At 44.2% G+C, this 25,669-nt stretch overlaps 1 protein-coding gene across 5 annotated transcripts in view; it reads right to left on the bottom strand.

Moving 5' to 3' along the window:
- The window catches only part of MIDEAS (mitotic deacetylase associated SANT domain protein), a 74,325-nt gene that overhangs the window by 18,973 nt on the left and 29,683 nt on the right, over nucleotides 1-25,669 (bottom strand). For 2 of the 5 annotated variants that reach the window (XM_083398144.1, XM_083398143.1), the window contains exons 2-8: nucleotides 15,066-15,226; nucleotides 11,309-13,057; nucleotides 7,985-8,296; nucleotides 5,707-6,052; nucleotides 4,932-4,998; nucleotides 1,179-1,321; nucleotides 835-938 (exon numbers count right to left, since the gene is read on the bottom strand). In XM_083398144.1, the coding sequence (XP_083254270.1) occupies nucleotides 835-938; nucleotides 1,179-1,321; nucleotides 4,932-4,998; nucleotides 5,707-6,052; nucleotides 7,985-8,296; nucleotides 11,309-12,850 (2,514 nt within the window). In that variant the 5' untranslated portion in view covers nucleotides 12,851-13,057; nucleotides 15,066-15,226. Of the gene's footprint in view, nucleotides 1-834; nucleotides 939-1,178; nucleotides 1,322-4,931; nucleotides 4,999-5,706; nucleotides 6,053-7,984; nucleotides 8,297-11,308; nucleotides 13,058-15,065; nucleotides 20,095-25,669 lie in introns of all 5 variants that reach the window. The other 3 variants (XM_083398145.1, XM_083398142.1, XM_083398146.1) reach the window with 2 other exon arrangements.

Raw genomic sequence — 25,669 nt, forward strand, 5'->3', positions numbered from 1 at the left:
GTGAGGATGGCAGTGAGGACATAGTGGTTCAGGCCCACTGGCAGAGCTAATCTGGAGCTTCTAGCTGTGCACCTGCACTTTTATTTTTGGACCCTTCTTCTCAAACAGCTAAAAAAAATGTTTTCTAACAGAACCAGACATTTGCAGTTCACATGAAGCTGTCTTATACTTTGCATCTTTGGGTAAGTCTGGGAAATGCTCCTGCCTGAAACCCCCGAGAGCTGCTGCCAGACAGTGTAGACCAGGCATCCCCAAACTCGGCCCTCCAGATGTTTTGGGACTACAACTCCCATTATCCCTAGCTAACAGGACCATTGGTCAGGGGTGATGGGAGCTGTAGTCCCAAAAATCTGGAGGGCCGAGTTTGGGGATGCCTGGTGTAGACAGAGGTGAGCTAGATCAACCAGTTTAAGGCAGCTTCCTATTTTTTATATACTGAGTAAGGCCATTGCTCTCAAGCTCAGAAACATTTGCTCTGACAGGCAGTGTTTCCCAAGGTCTCAAGCAGGAGGCCTTCTCAGACAGACCTGGAGATGCCAGATGTTGATCCCACCCCCTTACGCATGCAAAACAGATGCTCTACCACTTGGCTAAGAGGAAGATGCACCATTAGCAGTGAAACCAGGAGGCATGAGTGAAGAAAGGAAGGAGACTGCCAAAAGGCACATTCTTCAAAAGGCAGGATTCTAACATAGACACTCCTTGTAGAAGGTGAAAGTGTGCAGAGTGCATAAGTTTGGCAAGTACTTGGCTAGTACTTCCCTCACTGAGACCAATACAAACAGCCTTCCTGCCAAATCCAATTAGACGCACTGACGATTGCTGGAGACTTACCAGAACATTTCCTTTCGTTTCATGTAAGCAGTGAAATGCCAGCTCTTGGTTGGTGCCACCTCCAGGAAAGATACTTGAGCAGGCAGCAGTTAGCAGGTTCTCCACTGTCACAGAACAAAACAAGACAAGCAGTAGGTGCAGGTCGGAGCGGAGGGGAGAGAGAAAACCAAAAGGTCATCTTATACATCCCTTCACACCAATTTCCTACCTAGATTTCCCTTCATATTTGGCAAGCCTCAACCTTTACAGTGGCTCAATGGTCAACAGAAATTAGTGGCTGACCACACAGCAATTTTAAAGACTTAAACCATCACAGACAGTAGTTCAGTTTCCAAGCTCCTTACCATTCTCTTGAGTAGATACATCCGTTTCAAGCTCTTCCCATGGCTGCCACACCAATTCAGCCTTGGCCTTGTCAGAGGCTGCCAGAGATCGATCTCTAAGAGGTGGGATTTCTGCTTGAAACCGGGAGCCCACATTGATCCGTCTATCAAAATAAATGCACATTTAAAAACGACTCACCCTGCAAGTTCTAATACGATAATTTGCTAAAGTTAAAAGCTTGCCTCCGCAAAACAAGCTAAACTCCAACTGGCGCAACAGGCAGTACGCAATTCCATGGCTGCTGCTTCTTCCAGTTTAAACCAACACTAGGTTTCAGTTTCAAAATACAAGTTTTTTGTCTTTGTCTTTTGGGCCCCTCCCCCACTACTGTATAGGATATCTAGGAGCATGGATGCTAAAAACGGAAAAGCAAGATTCGGAAGCCGCCCACAAGCAGCACAACTGTAAGTTCCTTTACTTACATGTAACAGCATGTGAGAGCCAAATATGGCAAATTTCTTCGCCTACTCTTCACACATTCCATGCATGCATCCTGCTAAATGATAGCCATGGAAGACTCAAAGGTCCAGTTCAAATCTACAAATGCAGTCATACCTTGGTTGACAAACGACTTGCGAGCCAAACGTTTTGGCTCCCGAACGCCACAAACCCGGAAGTGAGTATTCAGGTTTGCAAACGTTATTTGGAACCTGAACGTCCGGTGCGGCTTCCAATTGGCTGCAGGAGCCTTCTGCAGCCTGGAAGCTGCGCCTTGGTTTCTGAACGTTTTGAAAGTCGAACGGACTGTATGACTATATTTTCATGGCAAGGGTGGGAGAATCACTACAGCATGGATGGCTAATGGATGACCATCCAGATGTTTGTTCAACTCCAGCTCCCCTCTAGCCAGTATGACCAACAGTCAGGGATGGTGGGAGTTTTTGTCCAAGGTCTGGAAGGCCACAGGTCAGACTAGAAGTTGCCAATGTGGCAACCTCCAGATGTTGGACTGCAACCCTCATCATCCCTGACTACGGACCATACTGGCTGAGGACGATAGCAACTGCACTCCACACCATCTGAAGGCAACCCCTGGTTTAGCCATCCCCAAGCCTGGAATGTGGGAACTTGAGGTTCAAAATCCTGCTAACCTGCAAAGCTTTCTTTGAAGTCTTCAGCTAATATCAATATAAGCTACTTCACAAGATTGGTGGGAGCGCAAGATGGCACTCAAAGCTCCTTGAACAAGCATCAGGATACAAATTATATAAACAGACAGAAACTTTTAAACAAACAGAAATATCATGGTAACGGGGGGAAATGGGCTTTATTGTTCTGGTATTGAGATATATATATATATGTGCGCAGCAGGCCTGAAGCCTGCCAGTATGGCTGAACGACATTTACTCACATGTTATGCTGGAAAAGAATGCTTTATAAGGAATGCTGTGAGATGCCAGTTTGTTTTATTTTGAAAGTGGGGCGAATAAATCTGTTAACTTGGAGACTGGCTAAGGTTCAGATTTCAACTGCTGTTGCTGAAGAATTAAAACACAAATTGTTCTCTTGCATGTTGCTTATTTAAGCCTTGAAACTATTTTTTTTTCTTATCAAGCACAGGAAGGCCCTGAAATGATCCAAGGGACAACTCCTGGACTCAAAGACATAGGATCAAATTCAAGTGCTACCTCCCCATAGTTTTGGTGCCACATCTTGAAAAAGTCACCCACCACCGCAGGCATGTGGAAGGGAGCTCACAGAAGCAACTTCCATTCACAGATATTCTTGCAGGTTTAGGAGCTGCACTTGCAGCTTACATGTTCACATCTGCACTGCACTGTAATATAAGCATGCTTTGCCCTTAACTTCTGGGGGAATCCCAGGCTGCACCGGGCAGCAGAGGTGTGAACCCCTTTCCTGGAAACAACTGGGATTGAGGGCTGTCAGTCAGCTCTCTGCCTGTTTAGCACATGTGATGTCCTGCCAGTCTAAGAACTGTGCTTCTCACTGAAACTACCACCAGCTGGATTACAGCACATTCTATAGGCCAAGGGAGATCATGTCAGTGCAACGAAAGGGAGAGCCTTGTTTCTGCACTCTCTGCCTGCATGTTCCTTAGCACGAGCACTAAGCTCTGATAATCTCTTGGAGAAGGAGAACTTCTGAGCACAGCATTTTTATAGCCAGTTTCCTCCTATGCTTCAAGCTCTTCCAAGGGGGCAAAGGAAAGAGAACTTAAGGCAACAGTCCTCTGCACATGAAACAGAGTAAAACCCATGGAACAGAATGGGTGTTTGTTTTTTGAGTGAATTTGTACAGAATCAGGCTACAATGCACCAGGTAGTAAGCCCCCATAAAACTCAGTGGGACATACTTCTGCATAGTCTTGTTTAGGACTATGCTAAAATAACATGTAGGTATTACTCTGTGACCTCCAGGATGCAATTGCCGTTATGGGGAAAAAAATAAAATCAGGTAGCAGGCGTTTGTTTCCTGTCTGGTAGCTCTCAAACATCATCATTAATCAGTTCCCTGTTTAGGGAAGCTTTTAATGTTTGATGTACTATTGTATTTTAATATTTTGTTAGAAGCTGCCCAGAGTGGCTGGGGAAACCCAGCCAGATGGGCGGAGTATAAATAACATTTTTAAAAAATTATTATTATTATTATTTGATTGTTGTTAGCCGCCCTGAGCCCGGCTTCGGCTGGGGAGGGCGGGATATAAATAAAATTTATTATTATTATTATTATTACCAACGTCTGCTATTCAGAGCTACAGAACCTCTGCACACAGAGGTTGGTTAAAGTGCTTAAGCTTCAAATACAGCAAATCCCTATATTCCTGTAATTGGAATGTTGTGTGTTCCCATTAAAACACACACATAAAATTGTCAACTCATTACAAGTTTCAGAGACCAGATGGTGGAAACAAATTGCTTCTATAAAGACACAGTGTTTTGGGGGTTGTTCTTTTTTTGGCTTGAATTGTCTTGAGCCCAGTAGCTGCTGCCAGAGAGAGCAGAGTGAGAACTGAACGACTGAGGAACCACAGGGCTGTAGCAAGAACAAGACTGAAGTCCTCCCACCTTCCAAGCCAAATATTTCAATTCATGTTGCAGTATGGATGGAGATGTGCTGCATGCAACTGCATCTGGGATCTAGCTGCTTGGAGGATGAATGCAATACAGTGGTACCTCGCAAGACGAATGCCTCGCAAGATGAAAAACTCGCAAGACGAAAGAGTTTTTCGTTTTTTGAGTTGCTTCGCAAGACGAATTTCCCTATGGGCTTGCTTCGCAAGACGAAACGTCTTGCGCCTTTTTTAAAAAACCGCCAATGCATTCCTATGGGAAACCGTCAATGCACAGTGGTGCTTCGCAAGACAAAAAAATTCACAAGACGAAAAAACTCGCAGAACGAATTAATTTCAACTTGTGAGGCACCACTGTATATATGATTGCACACTTTTGCAGAATGCTATATATTAACAGCAAGGGAGTCATTAGAATAATGTCAAAGGAAATATGCAGAAAGAGCTTTTTATGTTTCAAAGGAGAAAACACTGGATAAATTCATGGAGGCTATCAAAGGCTACCAGCTGTTGACTAGGACTGGTTATAGGCAGGGCTCTGTTTCAGCCAGAACTCGCTGGAACTCAGTTCTGGCACATCTCAGGTGGGTGCCATTGCCATTCTAAGAGAACTTCTTTTTTGGAAAAATAACACTGGAGCTCAGTGGATGCACTGTGCTCCCCCCCACAACTGAGTACTTACGGTTCAATGCTGACAGGAGTACACTCTCCCATTACTGAAAGGACAGGAGGGGTGACTTCTGCGCTATCTGCAAGTCAAGATGACACAATTAATTCATGGCCCTGCTTCTACTTAAGGATGCTCTGATATCAGCCTTGCATTTAACAACTCGTGAGGTAGCCATCAGTAACTCAGAACCACATACAGGTGAGTGGGTGAGCTAGTAGAGGAGGGATGGATCACTCCATTTCTCCTTGGTCTCCTGGGTTTCCACACTTGGTGTGTGGAAGGAAAGCACAGAAACTCAGCAGGCATGGAGGACTGATTGCTCTATCCCATCAGACCACTTAGCAACACCCCTTACTTTTTTAAGGTAGTCTGCTAGGAGGCAAGTAACCTGTGCTGGCAACAGAAAAAGGGCTTCTCCCTACTTCACAGTCAGCATGGAAAAGTAGCTTATTAGCAGGCTAGTAAACTTCTTGGCTTATTTATAAGGTCAACTAAATTTTTTTGTTTGACAAAGTTACATATGGCTATAAGAAGGGTGGGTCTTAATCTTTAGCATGCAATCTTTTTGTTATCTAGCATTCTTTCAAATGCAGCAACGATACTGTTCCAATACCATTTTCTAACTTAAGAAGTCATCACGGTGCATGCAGTCCAACCTTCCACAAACAAACAAAAACCCCAACATGTGAGGGGCCATCTATCTACAATTGCCGAGTTATAATTTATTTCCTCCAGCTGTGATCCTCCTCCCATTTTACCCTCAAAAGGACAATACATGGGAACTTACTGGATCTGAGCAGCGTCCTGTGTGCACTTTTAGGAGTCATAGGAGGTGGAACTGAGTTACCACTAGCAGAAAGGATGGCGTTGAAATAAAGTCCGGAACCCTCTCGTACTGGGCTAAGTATTGGCGGGGGAGTGTAAGGAGGTAGCTCAAAGTTCCTGTCGGAAGGGTGATCTGCCAAACGGACAGGTGAGCGCAAGTGGCTCTGGTAGGGTGTGATATTGGAATAGACAGGCGGAGCAATGAAGGTGCCAGCTTTCGGCGGTATGAAGAGAGGCTCTGGCCTGGGCCGCTGTTTCGGTTTCCGTGCAAAGCCTTCCACTTCTTCTTTTGGAGCAGGGCCTTCATGCTATGAAAAGGAAACAAGTTTTGGTTCACACAGCTCAAAGTACTTCAGTCTAACACACACACCCCACAAACATCAATACGGTGGACGCTTGGGCTGCGAACATGATCCGTGCAGGATGCACGTTTGCAACCTGCGTCTGTGCACACGCGGGTTGTAATTTGGCATTTCTGCGCATGTGCGACCGCCAAAACCCGGAAGTAACCCATTCCGGTACTTCTGGTTTCGGCAATCTGTAACCTGAAAAAACGCAACCTGAAGCGTCTGTAACCCAAGGTATGACTGCATCAACCAAATGGAAATAACATGGCTGCTCCACCAGCAAATTCCATGAACTGGTATGTGCTTGTTTTAACTTATGTGGGTATTGTTGTTATGTATATAGCACCATCAACTCATGGTGCTTTAAAGCAGGAAAAGGAAGCTCTCTGTCCTGAAAAAACACAAGCTCTAATTAGGACTACCACAAAAGTATTGCATTCAATCCAAGAATGACACACCATCAATTAACAACCAGTTGTACTTCTTGGCTTTTGCCAATCCAGAGTGAAGTTGAAGTGGGACTGGCAAATCCAATGTTCAAATTCCCACTCAGCCACAACTGGCTGACCTGAGCCAGTTACTTTTTCTTAGCCTAACCTACCTTAAACAAATACAATGGTACCTTGGTTCTCAAACTTAATCCGTTCCGCGAGTCCATTCGACTCCCGGAACTGTTCGAAAACCAAGGCACGATTTCCGATTGGCTGCAGGAGCTTCCTGCACTCAAGTGGAAGCTGTGTTGGACATTTGTCTTCCGAAAAATGTTTGCAAACCAGAACACTTACTTCCGGGTTTACGGCGTAAGAGTACCAAACGTAAGAGTACCAAGGTGTTTGAGAACCAAGGTACAACTGTAAATTGTAGTTATCTCCCCCTTTTCCTCACAAGAGCCCAAAGTGGCATGCATAGCTCCTCCCTGCTCTTATTTTATCCTCTCAACAAACTGGAAGGAAACATGCATGTCACCTTGAACTCCTGGCGGGTGAGGAGATAAATGTAATAGTAAAATTTGTTGGAGCTGTGAGAAACACAATGTGGCCTTATAAAGACATCAGGCTTGGACGATGTAGCACAGATAAGCCTCTCTCAGAAAACCTTTTCTTCGTGGAAGATTGTATTCTGCCAGTCATTTATGAGGCCAACAAAACCATAATTTTCCCCATCAAGACCTAGGTAAATAAGATGGGGAAATGCCAGCTGTGACTTCTTAGTGACCACATAATGCTTATAGGCACAGTGAAAGTTTTATGCAAGATCACCATGCCCGACTTACATTTAGGAAAATCACTTGCGTAGGAAGAAACGTAGAAAAACAAGATGTAAAGTCCTCATATTCAATTATTTACATTTGCTTTCTATGGTCTCTTCCGACACATAAGTGCTTTCACAGTCTCTCAAAAAAGATTAATTTCTATACAATTCAAAAACAGTCCACATACTTGACATGATAAAACCTCCTTGAAATCACTCTCATTCAAATGAAAGCTATTTATTCAACCTATCCAATTCCTACCACCAAAGATGACTTGGCTTTCATATCCTTTGCTTCTCCTTTCTATCGTCAAAGCAGCCGGAGAGGTTTCACCATTTTAATAACAGATACAGCCAGAATTGATTTATTCTTTTTAACAAGTCTGCTTCACCTATTTTCTCCAAGGAGAAAATAGCCCCTTTTCCCTGGCACCGTGGAGGGTGCCATTTTGTGGTTCACCTCAGGTGCCAAAAAGTCTTGGGCCAGCCCAATGAGAACCAGAGAAGAAGAGGGATGACCTGAACCAATAAGCTGCAGCCTGTTCTGTGGGAAAGGTGCCACAAATAACCAACAAGAAAAGACCCAGTAAGATTCACTTTACTGCCCCATAACCACAGTCAGGATCCCAAACACAAACCTACCTGAGTTGGCACGTCCATGTTCAAATTGCGGTTCGACCTCCTCCGGGTGACAATTACGGAAGGTTTGCTTTCAGCGAAGCTTCGGTCGTTTGCCACGAACCGCTGTGGCTTCCCTTCCTCTCCCTTCTCACTACCGATATCATGAGAGTCCAGCCTCCTCACAGGCACAGACACGGGCATGATGAGAGGCACAAGGCTGCTGTCTTCCCGGGCTCTCTTGGGGGCTGGCGAAGAACCGGCAAACTCTACAACACTCCTGGGTGCAGTGACTGCTGCCTCACTCCTGTTCCTTTCTTCTGAAGTTTCTGGCTCCTTAGAACAAAAAGGTCACGTGAGCATTAAGGTATCTGAATAAGCTAACAAGAAGCTATGGTCAAAGGATTTCTCTGTGGTGGTGACCCATATGTGGAACTTCCTGCCCCAAGAGGTTAGGTTACATAAGAGATTTTGATTCTACCCACGTACCTACAGGACCGCCTCTCCTGGTACGCCCTGAGGAGGACCTTAAGGTCCACAAATGACAACACCTTGGAGGTCCCAATTCGCAAGGTGGTTAGATTGGTTGCAACTAGGGCCGGGGCCTTTTCAGTACTGGCCCCAACTTGGTGGAATGCTCTGTCACAAGAGACTAGGCCCTGTGGGACTTGATATCTTTCCGCAGGCCCTGCAAGACAGCACTGTTCCACCTGGCCTTTGGTTTGGACTCAGTCTGACCCTTATGTTTCCCTCCCCTTATGGTTTTGATTTATGGGCTACTATTAAAATGAGGCTGCATTTTAAATTATATTTTAACCTGTATTTTAAATTCGTGTTTTGTTTTGTTTTTTAAAAAAGTAATTTTACTGGTGTTAGCTGCCCTGAGCCCGGCTCTGGCCGGGGAGGGCGGGATATAAATAAAAAATTATTATTATTATTATTTGCTCATTTTTTAAGAATTTGATTTATTGCTTTTTATTTTTATTTTTTTGCCTTTTTATATGTAAGCCATTTCAGGCAACTCCTTTGGCGGAGGATAAATTTTGAAAACAAACAAACTTGCTACCCTGCTAAACCCTTTGAATTCAAATGTGATTTACCACACATGCATCCAACTGCCCCCAGGTTAAAAGTGGTACTGCCAGTACAGACAAGTGTGGTAATTTTCTTGACTTGGGAGAGATGATGCATGAAAGTTTATGAGTCTGGAACTACAGCAAGGGAAAGTAGTAAATAATGGCAGCATCTTCTACCAAGGACACCAAGGCATGCAATGAAGAAGAAAAAGGAGCCAGCTGTCTCTCTCTTGCGTACACAATCCAGGAGTCCAATGCATTTATCCTCCTAGAACTTCGGGTTGATTGTTTTGCATACTCAAACAGATGTTTTTATAAGGATACTGAGTGTAATCCAAATGTTGTGTGAGCAGACTTCTGGTCACACAATGGGATTCCACCTTCCTGTGTTTCCCTGTGCAGCCAAAATTTGCTCCCAAGTCACCTACCCACCCACCTTCCAGAGCAGATTTTGAGAGTCTGCAAGGGCCTGCAGGGAGAATGTCAAGTCCTATTGCTTAAGTGGAAGTCTGTTTTGCTTGTGCATGGGCAGCACTGGATACTGCGCCCATTACCAACTATCAGATCTGATTTCCTGTTGCCTTCTTTGGATTCATGCCCTTTTACCAGGGTGAAATTATCTCTCCTGATACAATCTTCTTGGTGAAATGGGGCCTATCAGAGGACATGATTGCTTGACTGTATTTGTTCTAAAGGTGAAGGGACCCCTGACCATTAGGTCCAGTTGCGGACGACTCTGGGGTTGCGGCGCTCATCTTCCAGGTCATGTGGCCAGCATGACAAAACCGCTTCTGGGGAACCAGAGCAGCGCACGGAAACGCCGTTTACTTTCCTGCCGGAGTGGTACCTATTTATCTACTTGTACTGTGTGCTTTCGAACTGCTAGGTGGGCAGGAGCTGGGACCATTGCGGGGATTCGAGCCACCAACCTTCTGATCGGGAAGCCCTAGGCTCTGTGGTTTAACCCACAGCGCCACCCGCATCCCTGTATTTGCTCTAGCCAGATATTTAAAAACACACACAAACATACCTACACCACTATGTAGGTGGTCCATCCGGATAGTGAATATTCTGTGGCAAGAGGGTAGAAGGCAAGCTTGGCTGTATTACTGTTTCAGATTCCTGCATACTACCAAGTCTCGAACTCCCATGTCCAAATCTAACACACTAGTAATTACACCATCCAGGCCAAGCATCCTATTGCTTCCTCCCAATCCTTTACTAATCTATGGGACTAATTCACAATGACTATTAGCATGGGGAGGATGCAAGACTACTTTGAATCCACACTTCAAAGTTAACTGATTGTCATATGATAGCTAAAGGTCACATTCAAACCCTCTCAGTTAACTAAAGTTATTAGCTGAAACTCCCCACAGGTTTCCAGTTTCAGCAGGCTATACACTTGATGAATTCCCATCTTTAAAAAAATGTAAGCTCAGACATTACAAAAGTTTGGCTGAAAACTCCCAAGTGTTTATGCTGGAGACTTCCTTAAGTACTGTGGCAGGAGGAGGGGAAAGAGAGAGATAAGTGTTCTGTCACACAGCAGTTCCTTCTCTTCATTTTACAGCCTTATCCCATTCCACGGAAGGGAGTGGCAAAGCTAGCCTGGCTACTGGGAGATGGAGCTAGCTAGCATTTGCTCTCTCTTTATTCAGTTGTCGGAGATATTTGCTAGAGAGGAAGAGGGAACCAAAAATAAGGCGAAAAGCTTAGCACATGCAGAGACACAAACAAACAAACACACACACACACACACAGAGAGAGAGAGAGAGAGAGAGAGAGAGAGAAGGTGCTTTGTGTTTGTTTTCCAAATGGTGCAGTTAAGTGTAGAAAGCCTTGTACCTGGCTATGATGTTAACAATTGGTAAACTTGGTTCCATGACATTAGAGACGTTAACAGGTGGTATTCAGCTACATTTCACTCAGAGCAGATGTACTGAAATTAATTGTCCTAGCTTAAGTCATGTTCATAGTTTTCAATGGATTTACTTCAGGTAAAACATCCTTGAGTACCACCCAACATCTTCAGAGCAAAATGCAACGGACAGGGTAAAAATCACCTGTTCCCCAGAAACTACACTTGTAAGTCCTATGCTCTTCAAAAAATATGATGAAGCAATTTGCTGACTATTATTATTATTGTTATTTACAAGCTCTTGCTGGGATTATGCTTTCTAAGTGGACAAATGTCTGCTAACATTTTTAAGGTGTTGCACCCCGTGAAGTGAGGCAATAGTCACGGTGCGAGTCGGGAAATGCCACTTACTTTGAGATTCTGAAGAGAAGCCAACTCCACAGCCTTCTGAGCCAGGGTTAGCAAATTGGCTTCCTGAGAAACACGCCGCCTCCTCCGCGTGCTCTGGATGACGCCGCCTCTGACCCCACCAAAGTCGTTGGCTCTCTGGCCGAGGCCCTCCGTGGCACCCACTGGCTTTTCTGCCTGGCTGGCGTTCTCATACACGCCCGCTTTCTCCGCTTCGGGCTGGGCGCCAGCTGGCATCTCCCCATGCTCCAGCTCCGCTCTGCCAGGTTGCAAATAGATCTCCTTGTTGTGACTGAACGCTTCGGGCTGGTGTCGAAACTGGACTTCTGGGTGCTGCTGCGGTTGCCAGTGATGGGGCAACACACCGCCAGAATACTCCTCAGCTGGCTTGGATGCCAAAGCTTCCTCCGCGGAAGACGCTGGCAGGACACCTTCCTTGGAAAGCCTCCGTGATCTCCTTGGGAGAGGGATCTGGGCCTGGGGAAGGACAGTCTGTGGATTTGGCTCCGTCAGCGCCTTCAGCAGCTCCTGGTTCCGCTCGGTAACCGGGTGGAACTGATGGGAAACCATATGATGCTGAGGAGGCTGGGGTGGCCCTGCCCCATGAGGCTGCGTGACAGAGGCAGGTTGCTGCATGCCAAAGCCTTGCACAGCCGCCTGCTGCTGCTGCTGCTGATGGTGCTGCTGCTGCTGCTGCGGATAAAAGTTTTCAAACAGCTGCAACTGTGGAAGAGCTTGTTGCTTCTGCTGGGCGGTAAAGGCTGGGCTGGAAGTAGGAGGAGCTTGCTGAAAGACATGCAACAGTTCAGGGAGACCCTGCTTCTGGCCCTGGTGGCCAAAGGCAAGCTGGAAAGGTTGCAACGGGAGGGTCTGATTCTGCTGCTGCTGTTGTTGCTGCTGCTGCTGCTGCTTCTGCATTTGCTGAAAAGAGTTAATCTGGGCTTGCTGCCTGACCAGGGCTTGCTGTTCTAACTGGGCTTTATGAGACATCATCTGTTGCACAGCATCTCCATACAAGTCCAGGTGAGACACCACCACACCTTTCTCCCGGTTCCTCTTCAGGGGATCTTGGTGGCTGAAGAAACCTGGGATGTTGGCATTGGGGTGCCCCCCTTTCTGGGCACCCCCATACACCATCCCGTGATTCCAGCCTCCAGGTTGAGGCTGCCAGCTGGCATCGCTGCGCTCTGGTAACCGGTTCCCCACCAGAGAGTTCTGCCACTTGGCAGCAGCCAGCTGCTGGGGGATCATCCTCGCATCGCCTCTATCCTGATAAAGAGAGTTCAGCAAAGCAGCATTGCCGTGGACGCCCCCGTATACACCTGGCTTGGATAGCTCCATGCCCTGGGAAGAAGGCACATTCCCCCCATGGTTGAAGTACTGCCCTTCTTTAAGCAACTGCTGCTGCTGCTGCTGTTGTTGCTGTTGTTGCTGTTGTTGCTGCTGCTGCTGTTGCTGCTGCTGCTGAACTTCTTCCTCATTGAAAAAGGCAATCCGCTTCCCAGTCCTCTTGCTTGAAGACTTTGGATGGGCCTGCAGACTCATGGTTCAGTCTATCCTCCCGGGGATAAGGAAGAGACAAGATATCTCAGATTAACAGCCAACCCATTGCTAGTGCTTGTGCACAAAGGAGAGGGTAAGTATAAAGACAGCAAAAAAGAAATTCTCCTCTCTTCAAGTCTAGTCCATGCAGAGAGGTAAGAGGCACGTTTCAGTCCTCTTTCTATTCGGCGGTCCACTTAGCTTCAGCGCCTGAAAAAGAAAAGAAATAAGCAGAAAATTAAACACCTGCAACTCAGGTCAGGACAACCAGTTATCTCAACACTGTTGCGTGAAGCTTTCAAAAACTCAGCCAGTCGATCTATCCCCGTCAGGGACTTGGAGCCACATTCCCCTTCTTCAAGGGGACTCCAAATCCAAAGCGGACAAGAAGGCAGGACCAGATCTAGAAGTGCTTCCACAAGACAGGAGATAATGCCCCTCTGGCCCAAGGATGTGGAACTGCCAACCTCAGACTTGGAGCACTCCATTGCAGAAGCTCCAGTGAGATCAGAGGGGAATTGAGAGTGCCTGGTTTTGCTGCTCCTGCCTTTAGTTTTCATTGCAAATTAACTTGTTTATGTTGTAGTTTGTTTAGTTTTAGATTATTAATTCTTGGTTTTAAATGTATATGTTTTCCCCCAGGACATTTGGGTGAAGGGCAGATTATAAATGGCCATAATAAAAGCAAATTGTGCTGTATTATTAAAACTGCGGTCCCTGGGCTGGGGCCTTGCTTGCCTCTTTGATAATCTAACCCTGGCCTCAATCCCCATTGTTGGAAAAAATAAAAATAGTGTGCAAAGCTAAGTGCAGATATATCTGGCTGTTCTGCAATTCTTTTGTAGACCAGCTGATTTGAGCTCATGGATAAGGAGTCTACAGTTCACGATATGAACACTCTGCAGTCCTTTCACTAGCCTAAGGTGGAGGAGCATCATTTTTTAAAAAACTTGTTTAAAAGTCTGACAAATCAACGTACCAAATAAGTGTTCCATAGCGTATCTTAAGCCTGTTCCCATATACTGTAAGCCAGGCACCATCAACCCTGCCCAAATGGAATTACCCTGTTTGAAACTAGAGACAAATGTTTGCTTTGTAGAAAGAAGCACTAGCTGCATTCCGTGCCTCTGCTGCAAGCAGAATGTTCTCTTCTCCAGTGACTCAGTAGAGTGCATTGTCGCATTACACAGATAGCCCAACTTCATTTGCTGGCTACTACTAGCAATGAACCTTTCTTGACCCGTACTTAAATAGCATGGTTCAGTTTGCCAAGGCATGTCTAGGTCTGGTATGACCAGAGAACCAGAGGCGAGCCTAACAATGGATTGCTTTTAAACAGAAAATGTAATAATTGATCTAAATAATAGCTTGGGTAGAGACTAAGGTTAAGTATAAATAACTCGCCGCACAGAAACACTATATAAACGCACAGTACGAAAAATATCAGGAGGTTACCAAGGAGCCTTTTTCAGAGCCTGCACAGATGTGGGGGTTTTTTGCACCAAAATCTCCTAGCTCCCAATTAAGATCCTACTTCAGGATGTGATGGAGTGTTCTGCTCCTCCCTCCTGCAACAAACGCTACTGTGCACCCACTGGCAGTTCTTCTGCTCCAAAACAGACCGCCTTGAGCATTGTCAGGCAAATGAGTTTGCAAGAAAGGTTGCTCTAGTCTTACAATCTGCAATGCTAAAGCAGCAGCAGCAGAATCCCCTGAACATAAAGAAAGGCACTAACAGGTTGGTTCCAGAGTGTCCCTTCAGCAAATGGAAGAACTGCTTCGATCTGTAGAAGGGACTGAGATCGAAAAGAGGATGGGGAAGGAGGTAATTTCCACCATATTCTCCTTCCTCCTGCATGCCCATTGCCCCACCAACTGCTCTGGAGGGTCACCCAAGCGGCTGCAGCAACTTTTCATATGGCACAGGGTAGGAGTGGGGAGAAGAGCTGCAGGAATCTGCAAAGATCACCTCCTCCCTTTCCTTCCAGCAGATGCCTCCCATAAGGGGGGCTCAACTCGCAGGGATTCTGAATCCAACCCAGCATGCTTTACACACAAGGGCTGATAGATATCCAGCTGACAGATATCCAGTGAATGATCCACTGTTATGAACTATGTCTCTGAGAGCAGAAGATGATGCAGCCAGAAACTTCTGCAGGGACTGTCAAACTGCACTTGAGAACAGAGCTTTCTAGAGAGCAAGGCCACATCTGCTCACTTTTTTCAAAGGGGCTTTCATAGAAATTTGATGCTGTCATTTCTGCTCAGGAATTTCCCAGTTTCACTGCTTCCCATTCTTCGAGTAGCTGCTTAAAGGCTTGCTATATTTTCTTTCAGCATCGAGCAATATACAGTAAATAGGAGGGTGAAGGAAAGTACCTAAATGCAGACAGAAAAAAGGATCAGTCCCTTTATTTGCTCCCCAAAATATCACAACCAGAAATGCCAAACAGAGTTTTGTCACAGACACAGTTTGCCGTACCCTCAAACCACCAAAAAACTCAAGTGCCAAGTGCAGCGCACAAAAACTGTTGTAAAATTGGGCAAAGATATAATGAAACAATATTCACAATTTTAAAAGTAAAAAAAAAAGAAGCTCTCTGATGGATTGTGATGTTACAAAGTCAAGGCAATTAAAAAGAGCATGATGAATCATACCAGGAAGCTTACCAGCTAAGACACAAGAATACTAAATACCATTGCTAGATAACATAAACAAGCAGCTTGCTTGATAAAGAACAGAGAAGATAGGGATAGAAAAATTCTTTTCTGTGGGATAGAAATACATTCTGGTGCCTGGTGGGTTTGACTTCCAAAGACTGATAATAAAGCAGAGGTAATAGTCAATCAGCTATTTCCCGCCTTATGAATTGTCTCCACTCTCATAGCAATAACTGACACTTAGCCAAACATCTTGCACGCACATTAAGATTAATTAAGATTAAAGCCAACCCTAGTCACCAATGACTTGTCACCAATTAACAACCTGGATTTTAACATTATTTCCAACACCTGCAGGGCTACATGAGGAAACGGAAATATCACCCTTCGCTTTTCTGCAGTACAAGTGAAGTAACATATAAAAAGTATTCCTATCTGAAGGCAAATAAAATAACTGGTTGCGCAGAGAGGAGACTAGATAATGCACTTGGAAAAGCTGAAATCAACATTAGCTAGGAAACCACCTGAGAACATAGTGATGATTCAGAATTCTACACCTAACACAATCTCAATACAGAACTCATAGTTGACATCAGCTCCTCCAATAATACATCCTGAGGATTCGGAGAGATGCAGAAACTACTGGGAAACAATGCAAATGTCAGTATCTGGCACACAACTGTAATGTCAGTATTTGGCATTTATTATGTGGCACAAGTTTATCGTACTGCATTTTGTTTTATCTGATCAGCAGATCCCCAATGTGGACTGTTGGCTGACTTGTATTCATCTGCACTTGCAAATACGTCAGCAGAAGTTATTTGTCCGTATATATTTTCAGGAGTTCACCTAGCCACACACACGTAGCCATTTGTGTGCATCAGTGAAGAGTAAGAACCATTAGCCCTTCACCCCGACTTCCCTGCCTGGTTAAGTGGCTGGTGGGGAGAGTCTTGCTCCTCAAAAGTGTCTATCTGCTTAGTGTCTGTTCATAGGCCTGCATTCAACTCCACCAGTGCCTCTCTGCACAATTAATTTACTTTTACATATTTGAAAAATAATGTGCATTTCTGTCTTAAACTCCTGTTGGCAGAGCCTTGTCAAAAACCGTAAGACAGCTTAAAAGGTAGAGATGTGAAGAAGGGAAAGTAGCATGCAAATAGGGTTGTTAAAAAGAAAGGGGGGGGAGGATGTGGCAAGCACTGGCGGGGGAGGGGGGGGTTGATCTGCAACTTTTACCTTATAGGCCGACTTTACTTCCTTGCATGTGGATCATGGGCCTGCATTTTACTGACTCATTTCCTCATCCATTCACGCTTACTGTTCTCCCTCCCTCCCTCCCCAACACGGCTGCCAGCAGTGGAATCCTGCAATCCAGCATTACAGAGCCAGGGCGTTCCTTCAACAAGTATAAAATGCTCTCAGCTCATTTTTCCACTCCCCTCCAGACAGCACAAAAATATCTCCGGGAGAGAAACGGGACCCCGAGAGATGGAAAAAATTCTGCTTTTAAAAATGCATCTGATACACAACCTACTTATGTTTATGAAACCCTAGCAAGAGAAAGAACCACAAGAGAACAATTCTTCTTTTACAGGACTTAAAACAAATGCCACTGGGACTCATGTAAGAGGCCTGCGAAAGGTTCTATCCTTCCGTACATGCCCCTTTCACTTCTTGCTTTTTGTGGCGTTGCTAAAAGCAGTAAACAAGGCTGCATGTGACGCTGGAGCAGAAAGCAACATGCTGGCAATAACTGATTGCAAAACAAAGAAGGGGTTTGATTTCTCAAAAGGGTGGCAAGCCAACCCCGCAGTATCATAGAAAAATTAGGCATAATCATTAGTCATCTGCAAACTCATCTTCTGTTTCCTCCACCGAACATATTGACCTCAGACTCTGCACTCCATTAATTCCCTCACTTGAACATTTCAATACAAAATCCATCCTCCTTGCACTGACCTGAAATTACTCCCCCCGCCCCCTAGGGCAAGCAATGGAATATGTTTTGGTGCTTCATGTTCTCCTCTCCTGTCCTCAGGAGACAGCTTTGTTTTTTATGATGACAGAATTCAGTTTCTAAGAATTACAGCTTTGGCCAAACCAGAAACTTTGTGGTCAATCATCCAACCTTAATGCTTAGCCAAGTCTCCTAGAAATCAGTCTTCCATTTTCATTTAGCCTCTACTAAGGACTCAGTTATCCTCTTTGAAGTCTGGGCAACTCCTGATGTCATCACTGCCATCATTAGACCAACTTATCATTATTTTTTTAAGTATTTAACACAAGAGTCATCCTGCTGTCAAAAGAGTAAGCAATCTTAGGTCAGCCAATGATATCATACATTACTGAAATTGCTCATTCTCTCCCCGAGGTACTTTAAGTTTCATATAAAAAAAATATTGTTTGCAAGATTTGTGAGTGGAGTGGGGATACCAAGGGTGAAGGTTCCTTTATGTACACACAATTACACTCATACACAAGCCAGAACAACAGTTTGGGTCATATAAGAAAACGTTAAGGAAACTGATTGGGAAAATATATTCTGGGAGGGGTGGAATCCTTTCTTCCCTCCAAGTGTCCAGAATGATAACATTCATTTTGTTCCTCAAATAAATAGGTTGAGCATTATGGACGGAGGACAATTTATTAATCTCAAGAGGTAGCAACTCATGTTAATGTGATTGCTTCCTCTGGACATAAAGGACTAATGAGAGTTCATGTGGGTCAGAGGAGTGTTTTACTTTGGATCAAAGTTCAATTCATGCTCTGTGCTCAGTTTAGTATGACCTGAATGAGCAGCAATGAGCCTTGGGCTCACCCACTCCTTCCTACTCGCTTGCTCCTCTTCCCACATTGTCAAGGAATAATTCGGAAGATACCACTTTTGATGAAGCACATATTGCTATTCCTTCCAGACATGGAACTGTGGTTAATCTTTTCCATGGTTAGTTTAAACAAGCCAGCTTCAGTAACTTTAGTCTGAAGTTGGCTTGTTTGAATCCAATCATAGTCCAGGCAACACAACAAACTGTGGTTAAACACAACCGTAAGCTTTTGATCACCCCCTTGCAAAAGAGGAGAAAGAAAGTGGGTAGCGTGGGAGACCAGGGCTCACTGTGACTCATTTATGTCTTTGCAAATTGTGATAGCCTAAAAGAAATTATTGTTTCCCCAGTTGTAAAATAGGTTCCACCAATCTACAGAACTCTGATATCTCATCAACTGTGTCCTCATATTTGCACATTAAAAATAATACTTTTGTAAGTGTGTTCCAAATTTCCAGTCCAACTTGATGCCTTCATTCTGGTTCATACAAAAAATAATAATAATTTTAATTTGTGCTGCCATGTTTTCAGCCTTTTCAAAACACTTTGCACTATGGCACCAGAGCAACAGATGTTCAAAGCAAAAAATCCCCCTGGGGTTGCGCAAGTCCTTCAGAAGTAAATCAAAATCATCTCTTTGGAAACAAACTTTTATAACTAATATACAAAGAAAAAAATTGCTTCTTGCCCACATATTTTTTTAAAAAATTGGTAGAAAATGATATCTGCCTCATTTTAGGCCAAGGAAATTGTGGCATCTCTCCAAGGTAGTTCCCTGAGTGACAACCCCCCCCCCCCAAACCAAAAACCTAGTATAAGAGCTTCAAAAGCACAAACCAAAGGGTCCCTGATGCAACATCTTTTTAGAAAATACAGTAAAATTAAAACAGGAACTTAAAAAAAATAATGTGACGACCATCTCTAAACATTTTTAGAAGTTCAATGAGCTACTGTAACATAGCCACAGACAGCCAAGTGGATGCAAATGCTGGATCAGACAGGATAGATCTGGCTTCAAATAATCCACGAAGCTCACCGGGTCACCCTATACAATCATCTTCCTTACATACCTCTTAAATTTGCTGTACACTCTTCCGATTGCCTTATTCCTGACTGATGTTTTATGGCCTGGACTGTGGTATCTCATTGCTGTGGCTAATGCTTTAATTGGCTGGCTGAATATTTTATGGACTGTTCTCAGAGTGGAGGGAAGGAATTTGATGGTTTGATGGTTGTTGCACTGTTGCAATTTTTTAATTTTTGCAAACTGCCTCGGACAGGCATTGCCCAGAAAGACAGCCTAGAAATATTTTAAACAGTTAAAAATAAATACACCATCCTTAGCTCCTTGGAAGAAGGGTAGGACTACAACATATTAAATAAAAGAATGAGCTGTAAATCAGGAAGTTCCTGGTTCACCTCTCATCAGATATGCGCTGGGTGGAATTAGGCAAGCCACTGCCACCCAACCTTAATCTGTCATATCGGGAAAATCCTGACCTGCCTCAATGGGTTGCTGTTAAGGATTTATTGAGATAAATGCAGATGAATTGCTTTCCTACAGAGTTCAATGGACTTAGTCACAAGAAAAACTGTAGTCCTGTACACAAGCTAGCCAGTTTCTGCAACTGTGATCATGAACCACATGGCAAGAACAAAGTGCTCCTCACCTGACACAACTGCTGTGACCTGAAGGAGCTTCTTTCACACAAGTTTATTTGTTCCCTCAGGTCACCTGGACAGGTACTGCTACATGCCCTATGTACCAAAACACAAAGTGGAGACTTTTCAGAAGTGGCCCCTATGTTGTGAAATAGTCTCTGGAATAAGCCCACCAGACACCTTCATTTCCAGTCTTCAGCTTAGACCTCTGCCTGAGTAGCGTATTTACCTGTGGCTTGCTGCTATATTATTATTATTATTATTATTATTATTATTATTATTTTAAAGCACACCCCACTTTCCCCCACACCTGGGTCTAAAAGCGGTTCACAAACAAGCAAGCATGTAATATACAAAACCTCAAACATTTATTAAAATATACAAGAGCAAAACATTTACGATGTATAGGCCTCCTGAAATAAAGCCACTTTAACCTGGCATCTGAAACTTAGCCTGCCCGATTTCCCAATTTTCATCAGAATCTGTGTGAGAAGTTGACAATTTCAACAGCATTCCCTTCACATTAATTGCCTTGTACAATACTTCTTTAAAGATCTTTAAAGGATTGTTCTGAAAAATTAACTATTCCTCTTCCTTTCAAATATCACTTTCTATTTAGCAGGCATATCTGTTCTACTGCAAATGCCAAGTTCATGACCTCACATCTAGTAACATTAAACTCCCATTTGCCTACCCATCTGTTGAGAGCCTCGTGCACGAGTTCTGCCTTCTACTCAACGGCATCTGCTATCTCACTTATATCTGGAATCACAAGCAGGCACATAGCTATGCAGACCTTTGCAGTGCAATTCTATGCATATTTCCACAGTGTTCAACTGAGCTAACTCACAGGAAACTGAACAGCACTGCAACCCTCATACCGGGTTCTTTGATAAGGCATAGGGCCTTTTCCTTTAAGAACACTTTATCAAAAGCAGTGTGCTAGAGTAAGGCTGCAATCCTGTATCCACTTATCCGGAGCAAGACCCTTTACACTCAACGTGCCTTAATTTTGGGTAGATGCAGACAGGAACATGCTGCAAGTATCATGCATTGCTGCTCCATCTATCTCAACACTTTGACACTGAATAAAACTCTCTAGGCAAGATCACAGGAGACTGTCTCTGTTTTCAGCTCTCCCCGTCCCCAAAAGACTGTGGTAGCATCTGAAATAGCATCTGAAATCAGTCGAGCAGGTAAAGGGTCACTCACTTATTTGTGGCCTAGTAAGAACCACTGCCAGGAAGCATTCATGAGCTAGAGAAGAGTCTGCTTTTGATTTTCAGAGCAATGAAGTGCCCTAAACAGTATGCGCGGCTAGGGAGGATAATAAAAAGTAATCCCTGGGATAATAACCTTTGTGACTTATTTACAAGACTGTAATAAAATTCACATGCAGCTATTAGTTTTGCCTTCAAGTTCCGTTTTGTTTTTGTTTGTTAGATAATCTACATCAGGATTTGGTTAAAATATCTGTACCGCTTTAAACCTGAGCAATGTGCTCTGTCCACCATTCCAATGAATGGATTCTTCCCAGGAGGTTGTCTTCTCCCAAGAGATTCCACTCTCTTGACTTCCAGTTTTAGAGACCACTCTCTTCTATCTGCTCCCTCTTCAAGAAGCTGGTGCCTTTACATCCAATCCCTTTTCCTACACCTGCTTAGGCAGCTGGCTATTTCCAGATCACTTCCACCAATTTTTCTGGGCCTTAAAAACTATTCTAAGATCCGCTTTAGCTTCAGTAGGTTGTTTTAAATTCAAGGTTCACACAGCAATGCCAGCAGCACACAGTGAGTGCCACGTTCACACATTAACAGTAAGCCAGACTTATTGTGAATGAGAAGCACGCTCCCCAATGACTCCTGTTTTGCTGCTTCCCCGGGAAGAGCTGGATAAACAAACCAGAAAGCTGCAATTAAGCTGGACTTCCTGTTACATGTGCAAGTTACAATCACTTGTCAGTCTTGAACCATGTCTCATCTTTGGCTTGCAGATTATGGCTTGCTACAGAGCAACAAACTACGAACCCCAGTTGGGACAAAATGGTTGGTTTATCCCAGTTGTACCAGGGGAGGAGCAAAGCAAGAGTGATGGGGCAGAACATTCATAGTAAAGCACATTAAGACCAAAAACCGGGCTTCTATATTGTTGGATAGGGGGCCATAGTTTGTCAGGCGAGTACAGTTGTACCCTGGTTCTCAGTCAGTATAGCATGAGACTCTTAATTTCAGGGTCATGGTTTCAAGCGCCACATTGGGCAAAACATTCCTGCATTGCAGGTGGTTGGACTAGATGACCCTTTCAAACTCTACAACTCTACAATTCTATGATAACCCTGGCATGTCTAGTTCAAACAATTTCAGAAATCAGGAATAAGCAAGATCTCTGCCTCAGGGACTCTGAAGAACTGCTGCCAAACAGTATACAGATGATTCAATAATGGCCTGATCAAGGACAAGGCAGATTCATGTACTAGCAGGTTCAAAAGTTGGAAGAAAAAAACCCCCACAGTTACTAATAGTTAAGAATTTAGGTGCAGTCTTGCTGGATCAGACCAAAAACCAATCTAGCCCAGCACCCTGGACCAACCAGAAGCCTATGGAAGATCTGCAGGCAAGGCAACAGGTCAACAGCCTGCCTCCATTGTTATTCCACAGAAAGTGGTATTCAAAGGTACGGCACCTCTGATCCTGGAGGTAAAACAAAGCCATCATGCCCAGAAGCCATGGATAGACACATTTATTTGGTGGCGGAGATATAAAGCTAATTCTCTTTTAAAGCCATCTAAGTTGATGGTCATCACTACATTATGTGGCATTCCATAGTTTTAACTATGCATTGTGATGAACTAGTATTTCTTTTTCTCAGTACTGAACCTTCCACCATTTAGCTTTATTGGATGGCCTTGGGTTCCAGAATTATGAGAAAGGCAGAACAAAAAAAGCACTTTCCTGAGTCTGGGATCTGCATATAATCTGAAGGCACAGTACCACCTTCCTGAAGCTAAGCAGTTCAGAGCCTGATCAGTGTCTGGATGGGTGACTCCTTGAAAAGCAGATGTGTACAGCCTTGGGTTCCATGATGTCAGAAAAGTGGGCTATGAAATATAAGAAAATGAAATAAACGGAACAAATAACAAACACACACAGTTTTGTACACCTCTTTATAGATAATTATCTCACATTTGTATGCACTAACATTTCCCAAAGGTCCGGAATTTCCTGGACATAGCCAGGAAACACTGTTCAGATTTTGCCGAATTTCCTTAAAAATAACTTTTACAATTGTTTTTTGAGATTTTGCAAAAAAAAGCTCAGTAACTTTTGTGTCTGGATTTTCACTTTTTGAAATATGGCAACCCTACCATACTGTATATCTTTCTTAAAGTATCCTTATTTAATGCACAATGTGGGAACTTGTTATGTGGAGTCAGTTTTTCTATCTGCCCTAAGGTACCACCCGAGCCTTGAAAAATAAAGAAGAAAAATGGATCCCCACAAGCTTCCATGGAAGCATTTCTACGGGTGGCACCATGTAAAAGGCATCTACCTGAACTTCTAAGCCAAATTGTAGGGGAAATAAAAAAAGTCAAGTTCACCTACGTCTGAATATGCTGCATATTTTACCTTCTAGCTTCCTTCTTGTCTCAAACATAACTAATTTTGCAGCATAAAACCTATCGGTGTGATCTAGATTTGGTACGTGGCTTTAACAAAATGGCCTTAGGAAAGGTCAGGCGCAAGGAGGTTGCCATCCTTGTCTTGTTGAGGTTCATGCACACCACGAAACTGCCATCGATAGCGACAGATACTGCTGAGAGCCAGGCAAGCCAGTTAAGGTAAGCAGTGCTCACGCATGTATGGATTAATTATAACTTGGCCAAAATCAGTGCATACCCCTCTTGTCTCTAAAGCCAGCCTCCAGCCACATGGTCACATCAACCCAATTAATGAAAACCACCCAGTTCAAGCTTTGTGAATAGCAGGCACAATTAACATTCCTGCAGGCTGCCTTGCAAACCAGCCTTTTCCCTCCCACTCACCACCCACTGCTCCCTGAAGTGGGAAATGACAGCAGAACAGCCCTCCTACACACTGGTGGTTTGAGTGAGGAATAAAAACTGCCTTCTGTGTGGCAAGAGTCCCCCAAAGAAAAAATCCAGCATTTCTGCAGAAAAGGGGTAGGGGAACCAAACAGGAAGGGGAGAGAGGGGAAAGAAGAAATAATATTTAATCACGAAGGAGGAAAGAAAATGGTTTCTAAAGAGAGAGGGTTAAGCAGTTCCACCATACCAGCAGTGTCCTTCTATCTTCCCATAAGCATTTAGAAAGTCTTAAGATGCAAAGGGAACAGAGGAAGGAAATGCACCCACTGAGCACGTAGGAAAGTGGGTCAGAGGCCACCCCCATTGTAAGGGACTAGAGCAATCTGCAGCCCCTCCAAGCCCTGATCTGGTTTTTCCTGCCATGCACTGTGTCAGGGAAAGCAGCACAGGGCTGTGGAGATAGGCATCAGTACAGGCTACACGAGCCTTCACCCACCTGGGGCCTTCCAGATGTTTGGGAGATGGTAATCCAAAACATCTGGAGGGCCCCAGGCTGGCGAAGGCTATGCTGCACAACAGCTAGACCTACAGGCACTCCTGTCCTTATTCAGAAGTGACACAAACCCTGATGGCTTGTGCCACTTGTGGAAGCATGCATAGGCTGCCCAGTTTGTGGACAGAGAAGCTAAGGTCAAATATTCAGTGGCTTTGCACAGCAAGTAATGCTTGCTTTTAGAAAAAAAATTGCTAAATATTTCGATTTAGAATTTGTGAAGGCTGGCAAGCCTCATTACAGAACTGACGCACCACCTAAACCTTCAGGCAATCACTGCTAACTGAACTAATCTACTTGTGCTCTGGCTTCTGGGCCTAGGTAGGCCTTAGTTTTCACACATGCTCCCTCCAATTTCCCTTTCAGCGAGGACAGAATGAACTCACGAGTCACTCATTTTCCTTGTCTCGGTCACCCTGGGTGCCTTGAGTGGGATTTCCCCTTATCGAAAGCCCCCAAACAGTATTGTTACTAAACCACACCGACTTTTACAAGTATGACAAACTTGGATCGAACTATGCTGCCACAAGACTTGTTTACCCCAGTGTTACAAAACCAGATTGCTCTTTAGTTGTTTCGGCAAATGTCACAGCTTTAGAAAGAAGAGTGTAACCGCTCCACCCGCAGTATCATCTACTCTTCTGGTCTCTTAACACAAAACGTATGGGCTTCGCCTTTATTTATTCTTCACTTCAACAGCACCGCTGCCATTCCTTTCAACTGCTTTAATATGCTCCAGCAACTGGCATGTATTACAGTGGTATCAGAGGGTCAAAGGAGCAACATATGTGACTCAGAGGGTGGCTTTCAGCCAAGTACTTTCACAGAAGGGCCCTGTGCTTTTAAAGTGACATGTCAGTGCAAACTTTGGTCTCCTGCTTCCCCATTTCCTTGTAATAACTGCTTGCAAACCTTAGTGCAACTGTTGGTTGTTTATTGCAAACTTGGCCTGCGGCTCTTATTTGTTTCTACTGGAAGAATTGCTAATGGACAGTGTTCTTCAACAATAGACAATAGAAGACCCTGCACTTGGCAGTAATCCCTGCAAGAAAAACAACACTGGAGTGTGTGTG

The sequence above is a fragment of the Podarcis tiliguerta genome, assembly GCF_965153285.1.
Source record: "Podarcis tiliguerta genome assembly, chromosome: 1".
NCBI classification, from domain to species: Eukaryota; Metazoa; Chordata; class Lepidosauria; order Squamata; family Lacertidae; genus Podarcis; species Podarcis tiliguerta.